Source organism: Rana temporaria, chromosome 1 (assembly GCF_905171775.1).
Source record: "Rana temporaria chromosome 1, aRanTem1.1, whole genome shotgun sequence".
NCBI lineage: Eukaryota > Metazoa > Chordata > Amphibia > Anura > Ranidae > Rana > Rana temporaria.
In genome coordinates this window covers 390,318,822-390,332,880 of record NC_053489.1, presented here as the reverse complement: position 1 = coordinate 390,332,880, position 14,059 = coordinate 390,318,822, and the positions used below count along the sequence as shown (strand labels likewise).

The 14,059-nt window shown below is 41.0% G+C and overlaps 1 protein-coding gene across 7 annotated transcripts in view; it reads left to right on the top strand.

The window, feature by feature from the left end:
* Nucleotides 1-14,059, top strand: part of REXO1 (RNA exonuclease 1 homolog) — a 213,213-nt gene that overhangs the window by 126,648 nt on the left and 72,506 nt on the right. For 5 of the 7 annotated variants that reach the window (XM_040322589.1, XM_040322588.1, XM_040322586.1 and 2 more), the window contains 2 exons: nt 82-155; nt 9,722-9,829. In XM_040322589.1, the coding sequence (XP_040178523.1) occupies nt 82-155; nt 9,722-9,829 (182 nt within the window). Of the gene's footprint in view, nt 1-81; nt 156-9,721; nt 9,830-14,059 lie in introns of those variants that run through there. The other 2 variants (XM_040322591.1, XM_040322590.1) reach the window with 1 other exon arrangement.

The following is a 14,059-nucleotide window of genomic DNA, read 5'->3' as shown; positions in this document are numbered from 1 at the left end:
GTAGGTTTGTGTGTGTGTACAGGATATATCTATATATTGAGTAATATGTGTGTTTTTATAAAGAATTCTTTTTTCCTGTAGCACCTGGAGGTTGGGAAACTCAGTATAGTTGCTGCTCTAGTGGAGTTGGATCACCTGGATGCCAAGTAGCCAAGGTTGGATTACTTTACATTTTACTACGTGAAGCAGGAATCTAAAAAAAAATATTTTTATACAATGTCTTTTTTATCTTCATGTATAATGGGAATATTCATAAGCCTTAAGCTTGGTTTTGCTGTTTGGTTATTGCTTTAAAAGTTTTATAAAGTAAAGCTGGCTTAGGATGGGAACATTTTTGATCTGTGCATGGGCTTCCCCCCTTGACAGAAGTTGATTTCTCATCTGCTGAAGGGACTTGAGTTCCGCTGTCAGAATACAATGTCCATGCAGGGGAGGAGGGGAATTCCTTTACCCCTCTCATTTTGTATGGTTAATGCTATTAGTGTTTTATTTACTTATTTTTGTTATGCCCTCGGATAAACTATAAAATACGTCTCTTGTTCCTTGCAAATTACTCTGCTAACTTTGTTTTAAATGTTATAAGGCATTTATACTATGGGTATGTCCTGCTAATCTAATTACTTTATAAAAATTGGTAAAGTTATATAGCGCTCAAGTCAGGTAAAATAATTTACATACAAAATATCATCATAAATTGCCAGGTAAATGTGAAAATTGGTACTAGTGACAATCAACACTCAAAAGTGCTTCTAAGGAGAGCTAAAAATGATTATAATGTGGTAACTCGAGATAATAAATGAATAAATAAATCAATAAACATAAATCAATAAACATAAAAATGAATAAATATAAATAAATATAGTAGCCACAGTCCAACGTGAGCGTGCAATAGAATCAACTCAAAGTGCATGTACAGTCCCCTTAAAGTGTAAAATACTACATAAATATCTGTCCCAGAGGTGCACTGTAGACTAATGGCAGCCTTGGAGTCCACATAGTATAAAACACTCAGGTGGGTGCTATAAACGTTGCAGATAAAAATTGAAAAAAATCCTCCCAGAACTCTCACCTCCTCAAAATGGTAATAGGCCTGAAAGTATCTCTTATAGATCAGCCTCAAGCTCTGTTATCTGTCATCTCTTCTCTATGTCTTCCAAATCTGTGTCTCTCCTGGCTATGTCTATCTCTCCGTAGTTATTAAACAGACCTCAGATAGAGCCACAATAATGGGGGGGGGGAGGAGAAAAGAGGCCTCCGAGTGCAGTATTGTTAAAAACAAGTATTGTATTAAAACTACTAGGTGGTCTCTTGCATAGGATAAAAGAGTGAAAGCAAAACAATGAAAACGGCGTTCTGGACGCCTTCTCACGTGGGTTTCCGGTCACTTCCGGTTTGCGTCAGCCTTGCGCGCCCTACGTCGTTACGTCACGCTCCTCGTGACTTCATCTTGATTGGTTGCTGAGGCTGTGTTTATATTGTGTATGGGCCGGAAGTCGCGTGTCTGCCATTTTCTTGTGGTCCGTTCTAGTGTTATTGAAACCTCTATTTTGCGGTGGCTCAATTGCAGATCACGGCGGCCATTTTTTTGAAGACTGGGTGAGATTAAAATGGGCTGAAAAGATGCTGATGTCTATTATACATGTATAATGCAGACAAATGTATAAAGCAGTGGCCCCTGTATTTTACACTGCAACTCAGGTCTAAGTACAATAAATAAAAGAAGTCGAAATAATAAAATATGATAAGGAGATGGATCAGTGTGTGGAGTCCGTCCCACAATCTGGCATCTCCCTACAGTAGTCATCTCCACAATAGACAAATGGGCTATTTAAAAACAAAAGGTTAAATGATCGGCTGGAAATATATATCGATCTGGAATGATATACATGACATACGGAATGACATCCTCAGCTGTCGCAAACCACGAGTGTCCGGAAACGATCCAGTAGACTCAAATGCATATATGTCAAATTATTTAAAACCATACAGTATGCCATAAATGTGCAATATGAAATGGTTAATAGAAAAAATGAAATGTATAATAAAATGTGCAATGGAAAAAGTGTTAAAGAATAGAACTACCCAATTGGTGAGTCAATGGTTCTTAAAATCAGCACGGGGACTAGGTAGCTAAGCTGTGGATGTCTCCCTTGTGTGTCCAAATATAACAATCCACAACTGGGCTAAATGTCCACTTAGTGGATGAAGTGCATATCAAGGGGCTCCGTAAATAATATTGTCTGACAGGTGGGTGTATTTGGTTTAGTGATAGGGAATGAATGTGGATATAAAAAAAATGCTCAAAAAACAATTTAAGTCACACTCCACATTCATTCCTCCTGGATTAAGTGTTTAAGTGTGATTAAGTGTTCTTAAAGTGTGAATCCATCTGGATTCCTTTTGACTGATTGTTCTGATCTTATGGCTACCTCTCCAAGAACTTTTGTATTTTTCTATGCCCCAAAATTGGAGTTGTGTGGGATCCCGGTTATGTTTTTGGGCAAAGTGTCTCGAGACATTGTGTTTGGGGAATCCCTTTACTATATTTTGTAAGTGTTCTTGTACTCTGATTTTAAGTGCTCTTTTCGTTCTACCTACATATTGCAGGTTACAACTGCACTGTAGTACATACACTACTGTTTCCGTATGGCATCCTATGAAATCCCGTATATTGTGTGTTTCCACTAACACTGGTCAAAACAAGTCTTTTCTCTTTCCCTGAAATGTTTTAGCATGTCAGGAAGCATAGCAGTTGCGGCAGGGATGGAACCCTTTTTCATAAAAAAATGTGTAACTCGGTTTAGGTGGGGGGACAACTATTGATTTAACTATCCTATCTTTCAATGTCGGTGCCCTTTTGTAGACGATGTTGGGTCTATCTATGAGTATGTAATTTCTGTCCATCTCTTGAACGTTTAATATTTGTCTATTGATCCATGATTCCTCATATCCTTTCTCTTTGAACCTTTTGCCAATCAGTTCCGCCTGTGTGTTGAAATCTTCTTCTTTCGTACAGCTCCTTTTTTATTTGTATCAATTGGCCTTTTGGTATGTTGTATAGCCACGGTTTAACCACTTCAGCCCTGGACCATATTGTTGGTCAATGACCGGGCCACTTTTTGCGATTCGGCACTGCGTCGCTTTAACTGACAATTGCGTGATCGTGCGACGTGGCTCCCAAACAAAATTGGAGTCCTTTTTCCCCCCACAAATAGAGCTTTCTTTTGGTGGTATTTGACCACCTCTGCGGTTTTTATTTTTTGCGCTATAAACAAAAATAGAGCGACAATTTTGGGGAAAAAAAATCCAATATTATTTACCTTTTGCTGTAATAAATATCCCCAAAAATATATAAAAAAAATATATTTTCCTCAGTTTAGGCCGATACGTATTCTTCTACATATTTTTCGTAAAAAAAATCGCAGTAAGCGTTTTTTGATTGGTTTGCGCAAAAGTTATAGCGTCTACATTTGTCTGCATGATACATGTATCATAGACATCAGTGTCTTTTTAATCTCGCCCAGTCTTAAAAAAAAATGGCCGCCGTGATCTACAATTGAGCCACCGCAAAATGAAGGTTTCAATAACACTAGAACGGACCACAAGAAAATGGCGGACACGTGACTTCCGGCCCATACGCAATATAAACACTGCCTCAGCAATCAATCAGGTTTCCCTGATGAAGTCACGAGGAGCGTGACGTAACGACGTAGGGCACGCGAGGCAGACGCAAACCGGAAGTGACCGGAACCCATGTGAGAAGGCGTCCAGAACGCCGTTTTCATTGTTTTGCTTTCACTCTTTTATCCCATGTAAGAGACCACCTAGTAGTTTTTTAATAAAATACTTGTTTTTAACGATACTGCACTATCTGAGGCCTCTTCTCCCCCCCCCCCCCCCATTATTGTGGCTCTCTATCTGAGGTCTGTTTAATAACTATGGAGAGATAGACATATCCAGGAGAGACAAATCGGCTGGAGCTATAACTGCACACAGATTTGGAAGACATAGAGAAGAGATGACCGATAACAGAGCTCGAGGCTGATCTATAAGAGATACTTTCAGGCCTATTACCATTTTGAGGAGGTGAGAGTTCTGGGAGACCAGTGGGAGGATTTTTTTCTATTTTTATCTGCAACGTTTATAGCACCCACCTGAGTGTTTTATACTATATGGACTCCAAGGCTACCACTAGTCTACAGTGCACCTCTGGGACAGATATTTATGTAGTATTTTACACTTTAAAGTGGTTGTATAGGCGTTTTTTTTACTTTTACCTACAGGTAAGCCTATAATAAGGCTTACCTGTAGGTATAATAATATCTCCTAAACCTGTACGGTTTAGGAGATATTCCACTCGCAATGCGCCTCTGATTGCAGCGGCGCATGCGCAGCGGGGATCCTCGGCTAAAGGGCCGGCAGCCGCCGGATTGAAGTCTCCCGTGCATGCGGGGGAGTGACGACTTTGCCACTCCAGCCAATCACAGCGCTGGAGCGGCGATACCTGGAAGACACGCCGAAGCAAGATGACATCTCGCTCGGCGTGGACCAGGTAAGTTCTCTTCACCTCGTTCCGAGGTAAGTATTTCATAATAAGCTAATATGCGGTGCATACTAGCTCATTATGGCTTTTGCCTTTCAGATGGGGGGGAAAAAAAATCATCGCAGGTATACAACCGCTTTAAGAGGACTGTACATGCACTTTGAGTTGATTCTATTGCACACTCACGTTGATAGACTGTGGCTACTATATTTATTTATTTATTTATTTATATTTATTCATTTTTATGTTTATTGATTTATTTATTTATTCATTTATTATCTCAAGTTACCACATTATAATCATGTTTAGCTCTCCTTAGAAGCACTTTTGATTGTTGATTGTCACTAGTACCAATTTTCACATTTTACCTGGCAATTTATGATGATATTTTGTATGTAAATTATTTTACCTGACTTAAAGCGGATGTGCCAGTAAAAAAAAATATTAAAAGCCAGCAGCTACAAATACTGCAGCTGCTGACTTTTAATATTAGGACACTTAACTGTCCTGGAGTCCAGCGCCGTCCGCAGCAGAGGACGAGCGATCGCTCGTCTCTCTGCTGCTCCCCCCGCCATCCTCTGTGAGGGAACCAGGAAGTGAAGTGCTCCGGCTTCACTACCCGGTTCCCTACGGCGCATGCGCGAGTCGCGCTGCGCCCGCCGATTGGCTCACACGCTGTGTGCTGGGAGCCGAGTGTTCCCAGCACACAACGAGGGACAGACGGGAAGTCAGGAAAAACCCGTCTTTTGCAGTGACGTGTGGCCGGAAGTGGGTGGAAATACCTGTCTTTAGACAGGTATCTGCACCCCCCTCCCCCCTGAAAGGTGTCAAATGTGACACCGGAGGGGGGGCGGGTTCCGATCAGCGTGAGTTCCATTTTAGGGTGGAGCTCCGCTTTAAGCACGATATCACTTTACCAATTTTTATACTTTATTAGGTAGATTCACGTAGATTGGCCTAACTTTAGGGCAGCCTAGCCTTTTTAGGCTACATCGCCGTAAATTAGTTAGGCTAGTAGTGATTCTCAAACCACTTACCTGCTAATCTACGGCGGTGTAGCCTAAAACGAGCGGGCGTAAGGGTGCCTAATTCAAATGACTTGGAGGCGGGCGTGTTGTATGGAAATGTGGCTTGAACTCACGTTTTTTGACACTGCGCATGCCCCGGGCGACTACATTTCCCAGTGCGCATTGCGGCTAAGTAGGCCTTACGGGCCTATTGATTTCGACGCGGACGTAAACGACGTAACTCACGATTCGCGGACAACTTGCGCAAACGACGTAAAAAATTCGAACCTCGCGGCGGGAACGGCGGCCATACTTTAACATTGTTATTCCACCTCATAGGCCTAAGGCCTTACGGAAACGACGTTTATCGACTGCGGCGGGCTCGCGTTCGTTCGGGAATCGTTGTAAATGCTCATTTACATAATCTACGCCGGCCGCAATGGAAGCGCCACCTAGCGTTAAGCCAAAACATTGCAATCTTAGATATGTTTAAGTGTATCTCTGTTAGAGAATACACTTAAACATAGGTCAGCTTAGATTCAGAGTTAGGTCGGCTTATGTGTAGATAAGCCGGCCTAACTCTTTGTGAATCTACCTATTTGTGCACAGTAAACACGTTTTAGGTATTGCTGCTTTGAGATTTTATTCTGTTTAATCATTCACTATATTATCACAGTAGCGCGAGAGACCACCTCACAAATCAAATTACTTTATCATCTATGGGCAAAAACTAAAACCTACCCATTTAAAAATTATCTCCGAGTCTGACTCCTTTTTCTCTCACTCGCTTATAACCAATCTTTTCTTTTTTTTTTTTTGGAATTTTCAAAATCGTGACATTTGATATTTCTTTATATTCATATTTGTATTTTGAGTTCTCATCCTGCTATGTTATATGCCAGTTCTTCAATTTTTATTTTATTTTGGCTGTAATTGAGGAATACTGCAATGGAAAAAAAATGCGTAACAACGTATTCAATTAACATACATATTTGGGAATGAAAAGTATAACCAGAACACCCCTGGCAACGGCCTAACCTGCTGTGAAAAATTAGATACTCTGGGAGGCTGTTTGATGCTGCCTTCAGAAATCAGTTTGAGGGAACAATTATATAATCTCTTTACCTAGCAACATTTATTTTATTTGATGCATCCACTACAAGCAGCATTGTTTGCATTAAAAAAATCATCACAAATGCTTCTTTGTAGGTATGTTTATAGTTGCTCAAACTGCACATTTAATTAGTTGTAATAAGGGGATTATGGACAATCAGAGGTAGTCGGGAAGCCATCAACATCTCTGGAAGAAGGTTACCTTTTGCTATGCCAGCAGTGGTTCACGTGTCCTCTTTCGTGATCTAGAGACTGCTTTTAGTAGACGGATTGCGGTTCCTTTTTTATGCTTGCAAGTAGTTTTTAATATTTCTTCATTTTAATATATCGAAGGATAATGCACAAGGCTGGTGCGCCGTCTTTTTTCCATTCTCTTCTTTGACTGCTAGGATACCCCTATCCTGGAGAGCAGCCAGGCCTGAGACATTATCCACCCTGAATTTTAGATCATCCGGTTAACACACTTGTGCGCAAGAGTATTTGCTTTGCTGTTACTAGCCATCCACATCCTTCTGGTCTCTAAAATAATTGCTAATGTGGGTTATTAATGTAGAATAAAGGGAAATGAATGATAAACTGAGCCCTTTAAATGGGAATTGGCTGAATGTCAACAAGGCAAAGCAAAACAGAACAAGCACCCATGTGCTAAAGTACTGTACATTTTGTGAGGATAGAAAACCTAAGACAAGGAACTAAAAATAAAAAGAGAGGCAAAGGCAGTAGTTTTCAAGTTAGAAGTGACATGAATGCATGCAAAAGTCTAGTTTTGAGTTCTAAGAGTTTACAAACTTGCATGCCATAGGGGCTCTTTCACATGGGCGGCCCGTTCAGGTTCGCCTGCCAGTTTTTTTGGCGGACCTGAACGGGCGCTCCGTGCTCCTCTATGGAGCCGCGGATGTCGGCGGTGACATACCCGCTGACATCCGACCCGCTCCGATCCGCCAAAGTGTGACGGAGGAAAAACCGTCTATCGGATCGGGTGAACACGGACAGACGGTCTGTGTTCATCCGATCCCCCCATAGGGGCCTAAGATGTTAAAATGTGATAACTTTCTTTTGAAGGCTTGACCTGGCCTTACATGGAGTGAATTTGGTGGTCTGTGGGTGGCCCTGTTGGTATCCACATGCTTGACATTGTTCGATTTATATATAAAAAATAGATAAAAAATTGTCAGTTCAAACAGATGCAGGCACTGTTTGGTTATTCTGACAGCCAGCAACATCCACAGCGGAAGATATAGTCCTTCTCCACCATTTTAGCTTAGATGGAAGAAAAAAAAATCTGCGAGTATGGCCAGTCTAGGTTTTCAAGGACCATGTTAAAATACAAGCATTCTGTTTATCTGTGTGAAACAGTGGGCATTCAAGCAAGCCGGAGTTTGATTATACCAACTGTGAAAAAAGTTTTCTTTCCTACAAGAGGAAGGAAAAAAACACTGCGCTAGCAAAATAAGTGAACACACGTTAGTGTATGAAAAGCTGCCAGTACTATTGAGATACCAAAGTAAATAAGACAATATAAAAACAAAAAAGTACAGCGCTCAGTGAACCAAAACAGCCAATATACGATTAAGAAATATTGGTATATTATACAATGACAGCCAATATGTGATTGAGAAATATTGATATAAAGAAGAATATTGGTATGTTAAACAATGACAGACAATATGTGAATGAGAAATATTGGTATAAAAAACTGTGACATATATGAAAAGTTTGTGGCCTAGCTAAGTGAAGTCATCACGCACCGTACGGAGACATGCAACGGTGTTATATGTGCATACGCAACGGTGTTATATGTGCATATTCATATAACGGCGTATACTATTTGGAATTGTTCCCTGCATTTTCCATACTCAGAGATCGTCCTATTGGGAAGACTCTAAACATCCCTGGGCCTTATGAGATCGCTGCAATTACGGTCTATCCATCTGGTAAGGAGATTTAGGGCCAGATTCACGTAGCCTGGGCGCAGCGTAACGTAACCGATTTAGGTTACACCGCCGCAAATTTTCTGTCTAAGTGCCCGATCCACAAAGCACTTACCTGGAAATTTGCGGCGGTGTATCCTAAATCCGTCCGGCGCAAGGCGGGCCAATTCAAATGGGGCGGGTACCATTTAAATTAGGCGCGCTCCCGCGCCGGACGTACTGCGCATGCTCCCGATGCAAATTTCCCGACGTGCTTTGCGCGAAATTGCGACGCGCCGACGTTTTGTGAATTGCGATGTGAAAAAAAGATTTGCGCCGGAAATTAAAAAAAAAAAAAATAAAAAAATAATCAAAAGCGACGCGGGAAAGACGGGTATACTTTTACATGGTGTAGTAATTTTACACTTTGTAAAAGGTGCCCTATCTTTGCGACGGCAAACTAACACTTGCGGCGACGTAACGACGGGAAAAAGTTTCGTGGATCGCCGTAACTGCTAATTTGCATACCCGACGCTGGTTTACGACGCGAACTCCCCCCAGCGGCGGCCGCGGTACTGCATCCTAAGATCCGACAGTGTAAAACTAATACACCTGTCGGATCTTGGGGATATCTATGCGTAACTGATTCTATGAATCAGTCGCATAGATAGAAACAGGGATACGACGGCGTATCCCTTTTTGTGAATCTGGCCCTATATTCTCACTAAATTGGGTGTTCTTTCCAGTGGAGGATTTTCATCTTGCCTAAAAACATTCACAAGCACTCCATGAAATTTCTTCTCATCCATTCAGTTTAATGTGGATCACGCTTATGGACCTTTTTATACTTCTTTTTTTTTACTTTTTTTACTTTTCATATATGTCACGGTTTTTTATACCAATATTTCTCAATCACATATTGGCTGTCATTGTATAACATACCAATATTTCTTAATCGTATATTGGCTGTTTTGATTCACTGAGCGCTGTACTTTTTTGTTTTTATATTGATTATACCAACTGTTTTCTTTGTATCTCTTTGCCAAAAATAATTTAAGATTACATTTTTTTTTTTTTGGTTATCTATAAATATCTGTGATTTTGTGGCTTCAGGTAATTCATGCTTATGTATTCTGATTTTTCCTCAGCAACATGTGCAAGATGGTCGTAAGGAAAATCTGGATGGATTTGTGAAGACCTTTGACAAGTTGAATGATTCTGAGAGCCCTGGAGTATATGCTTTGGATTGTGAAATGGTGAGTACTTTAATGCTCATGGCAGATCAACTGTTGACTCAAACTGTTTATAAAAACAGTGTTTATATGTGCATTATATTTGTGTATGTATGTGTGTGTGTATGTGTGTGTGTGTGTGTGTGTGTGTGTGTGTATATATGTGTATATGTGTATGTATGTATGTATGTGTGTGTGTATGTATGTATGTGTATGTATGTATATGTATGTATATGTGTATATGTATATATATGTATATATATATATATATATATATATATATATATATATATATATATATATATATATAATATAATGGGGCAGGCCCTACCATGGCTACACTGTATTGTAATGTAGATGGACATGTGCAGGGGCTCTAGGGGAGGACGGGGGATGAAAAATTGTTTGTGTGTTATGGGAATGTTTGACCATTCTTCCAGAAGTGCATTTGTGAGGTCAGGTGTATAAACAAAAAAATCGGTGTCATAGACCATTGTAAAAATTTGGTAACAGGAGGAGGGTACTCCCCACTAAGAAATTTACATATAGTATCAGACTTGCAGACCTACTGTATGTAATATCAGACATCTGCTCACCTAGAAACCATAAAAGTGAGATATATCTCACCACACAGGAGAATGAATCAAGCATGGTACATAAATGGCAAAAGTAACAAAAAGCCATCTGTAAATGAAGGAGGTCGCCAAGGAGATCGGGGCCAGAACACACAAGTAACGCACACCATCAACTGTATACCCAGTCAAGGAACATATACACTCACCGGCCAACTTTATTAGGTACAACTGTTCAATTGCTTGGTAACACAAATTGCTAATCAGCCAATCTCATGGCAGAAACTCAATGCATTTAGGCATCTAAACGCGGTGAAGGGGACTTGCTGAAGTTAAAACTGAGCATCAGAATAGGGAAGAAAAGGGATTTAAGTGACTTTGAACGTGGCATGGTTGTTGGTGCCAGACAGGCTGGTATGAGTATTTCAAAAACATCTGGGATTTTCACGCACAATCATCTCTAGGTCTTACAGAGATTGGTCAGAAAAGAGAAAATATCCAGTAAGCGGCTGTTGTGTGGATGAAAATGCTTGTTGATCTCAGTGGTCAAAGAAGAATGGGCAGATTGGTTTGAGATGATAGAAAGGCAACAGTAACTAAAATAACCACTCGTTACAGCCAATGTACAAATACTGTACTGGTGACCCCACAGTAGGGATAAAATATTTCTGCGCAGGGAAATTTAAAAAGACACGCGGCCATTCACTAAAATTAGAAGAGAAGCAGTTTAATCTCAAACTGCGTAGGGGATTGTTTACTGGTAGAGCGGCAAGGATGTAGATTTCTCTTCCACAAGCAGTGGTTTCAGCGGGGAGCATCGATAATTAAAAAAAAACTATTAGATGGGCACCTGATATACATGTAATATGAACCTTATATACCTTTTTTATACATGTAATATACAATGTAATAACATTAAAAAAAAGTGAACACACACACAGGTTGAACGTTTTTTTTCAACCTCACTGTATGTAAGGAAAGCAGAATACTATCTCTGACCACACAATACATAGAGCCTTTAGGCAGATGGGCTACAGTAGCAGAAGACCACACCGGGTGCTACTCCTGTCGGCTAACAACAGAAAACTAAAGCTACAATTCTCACAGGCTCACCAAAATGGGACAATAGAAGATTTGAGAAATGTTGCCTGGTCTGATGAGTCTCGATTTTTAAGCTGCGACATTAAGATGGTAGGGTCAGAATTCGGCATAAACCTAAAAGCATGGATCCATCCTGCCTTGTATCAATGGTTCAGGCTGGTGGTGGTGTAATGGTGTGGTGGATGTTTTCTTGGCACACATTGGGCCCCTCAGTACCAGTTGAACATTGTTTAAATTCAACAGCCTACCTGAGTATTGTTGCTGACCATCACTTTAGGACTACAGTGTACCCATCTTCTGATGGCTATTTCCAGCAGGATAATGCACCATGTCACGAAGCTCAAATTATTTCAAACTGGTTTCTTGAACATGACAATGTGTTCACTGTACTCCAATGGCCTCCAGAGTCACCAGATCTCAATCCAGTAAAGCACCTTTGGAATGTGGTGAAACAGGACATTTGCATCATGGCTGTGCAGTCTGCAAATCTGCAGCAACTGCATGATGCTATGTCAATATGGACCAAAATTTTGAGGAATGTTTCCAACACCTAGATGAATCTATGCCACAAAGAGTTTAAGGCAGTTCTGAAGGCAAAGGGGGTCCATTCTGGTACTAGCAAGGTGTAACTAATAAAGTGGCCCATGAGTGTATACCAACAACTGTCCTGCCCAAAATGTTTCCCTAAATTTTTCCCTAAATCAGGGTGCCAAAAGCACCAGAAGTTCCAAAAGATCATAAAAGGCAATTAATGGCTAAGCTTATCAAGGCTTTTAGGAGGCAATGTTTGTAATTCATGGATCCATTGGTATTCCTGTGTAACAGTGGGTGATGGCGGTCACCCCCCTACATAAGGAGGGAGGACAGGGTCAATAAGCACTTTAAAGGGACACTAAATTTTAATTCAGTCATTCTAAAAGAGTGAGTGAACAACTTATATAGCGCAACACATGCAAACTGAATCGCCTCTGGGCGCTTGGTGTCCATTCCCTGGGCCCTCAGAAGAGATGGGTTTTGATCTTTCTCCTGAAGGCCAAGTGGTTTACCTCCACCTGAATTCTGGTTGGTAGAGCGTTCCATAGTCTGGGTCCTTGGACCGCAAATCTTCGTTCTCCTTTTGACTTGTATCTGGCTTTGGGAATCAGGAGTAGATTTTGGTTGGTGGATCGCAGGACGCGATTGATGTTGTGAGCTTTTAGTTTTTCACATAGATATTGGGGGGCATTTCCCAGAATACACTTATGCCTTAGAGAGCCTTGAAAGTGATTCTATCTTTTACTGGCAACCAATGAAGGGATCTCAGTGAAGGTGAGATTGATTCCCATGTTTTTTTCCCAGTCACGAGTCTAGCGGCCGTATTTTGAACGACTTGCAGAAGAGTGATTTGGTACTTTGGGAGTCCAAGATAGAGGGCATTTGCATAGTCCAGTCTGGAGTTGATCATTGTTCCCACCACGACAGCTATGTCTTTTGGGATAACGGGAATGAGTCTGCGTAGTAGGCACAGCAGATGATGCGATCCGCTGACCCTATTTGTGCATCAATTGTCATGTGGGTGTCAAAGAAGACTCCGAGACTTTTGACTTTGGTGCTAGGGGTGATGGGTTGACCCAGAATGGGCGGTTGTGTCCATGTTGTTGCGGGATGATTCTTTTGATTGGCCTGAATCGGGAGAAGTTCTGTTTTTGAGCCATTGAGTTTAAGATGACTCTTAGTCATCCAATTTTCTATCAAGGAAAGGCATTTCTCTAGTCCGAGATAATGATCCTTTTTGTTACAGATGCGAAAATACAGTTGTGTGTCATCTGCATAAGAGTGGTACAGTAGCTCCTGGTTACTGATGATTTCAAAAAGAGGGCGAAGATAGATATTGAACAGAACAGGCGATAGAGGGGATCCCTGAGGGACTCCGCAAGACACTGTGTTTTTCAGAAGTGAAATGGCCCAATTTCACTTTGTGATCGGTTTTCCAAGAAGGAGGAGAACCAAGATAAATCACATTCTGCAACTTTGGCTACTTCATCTAGCCGGGTCAGAAATAAATCGTGGTCTACCGTATCAAAAGCTGCGCTTAGGTCCAACAGTACTAGAAGACAAGATTCTCCTTCGTCTGCGGCCTCAAGAGCGTCATCCCATATTTTGAGCAGTGCTGTTTCTGTCCTGTGACCAGGACAGAAACTGGACTGGAATAGATCAAGTAATTTATGGGTGTCTAAATGATGTTGTAGCTGTTGTACAACTTCTTTCTTCATTAGCTTGGAGAAGACATTTAGATTTGTTATTGGTTGACGTGGTTGGGGCCTTTAGGGTCAAGGGTGTTTTTTTTTTAGAATAGGTTTGATTATACCTTGTTTCAGCAAGGAAGGCACCATGCCCTCCTTGAATGACTGGTTTATGAGCTGCATGATAGCTGGTGCCAAAATATTGGCACATTCTTTCAGCAGTTTGGTGGGGATAATATCATTGGGCGCTGTGCGGTTTCGCAGAGTACCGATGATATTTTTAGTGGCATCTATGGAAATGGGTTTTAGAGTGAAATTGGATGATTGCGGCGGATTTATGTGGGTATTAGGTTTGCGAT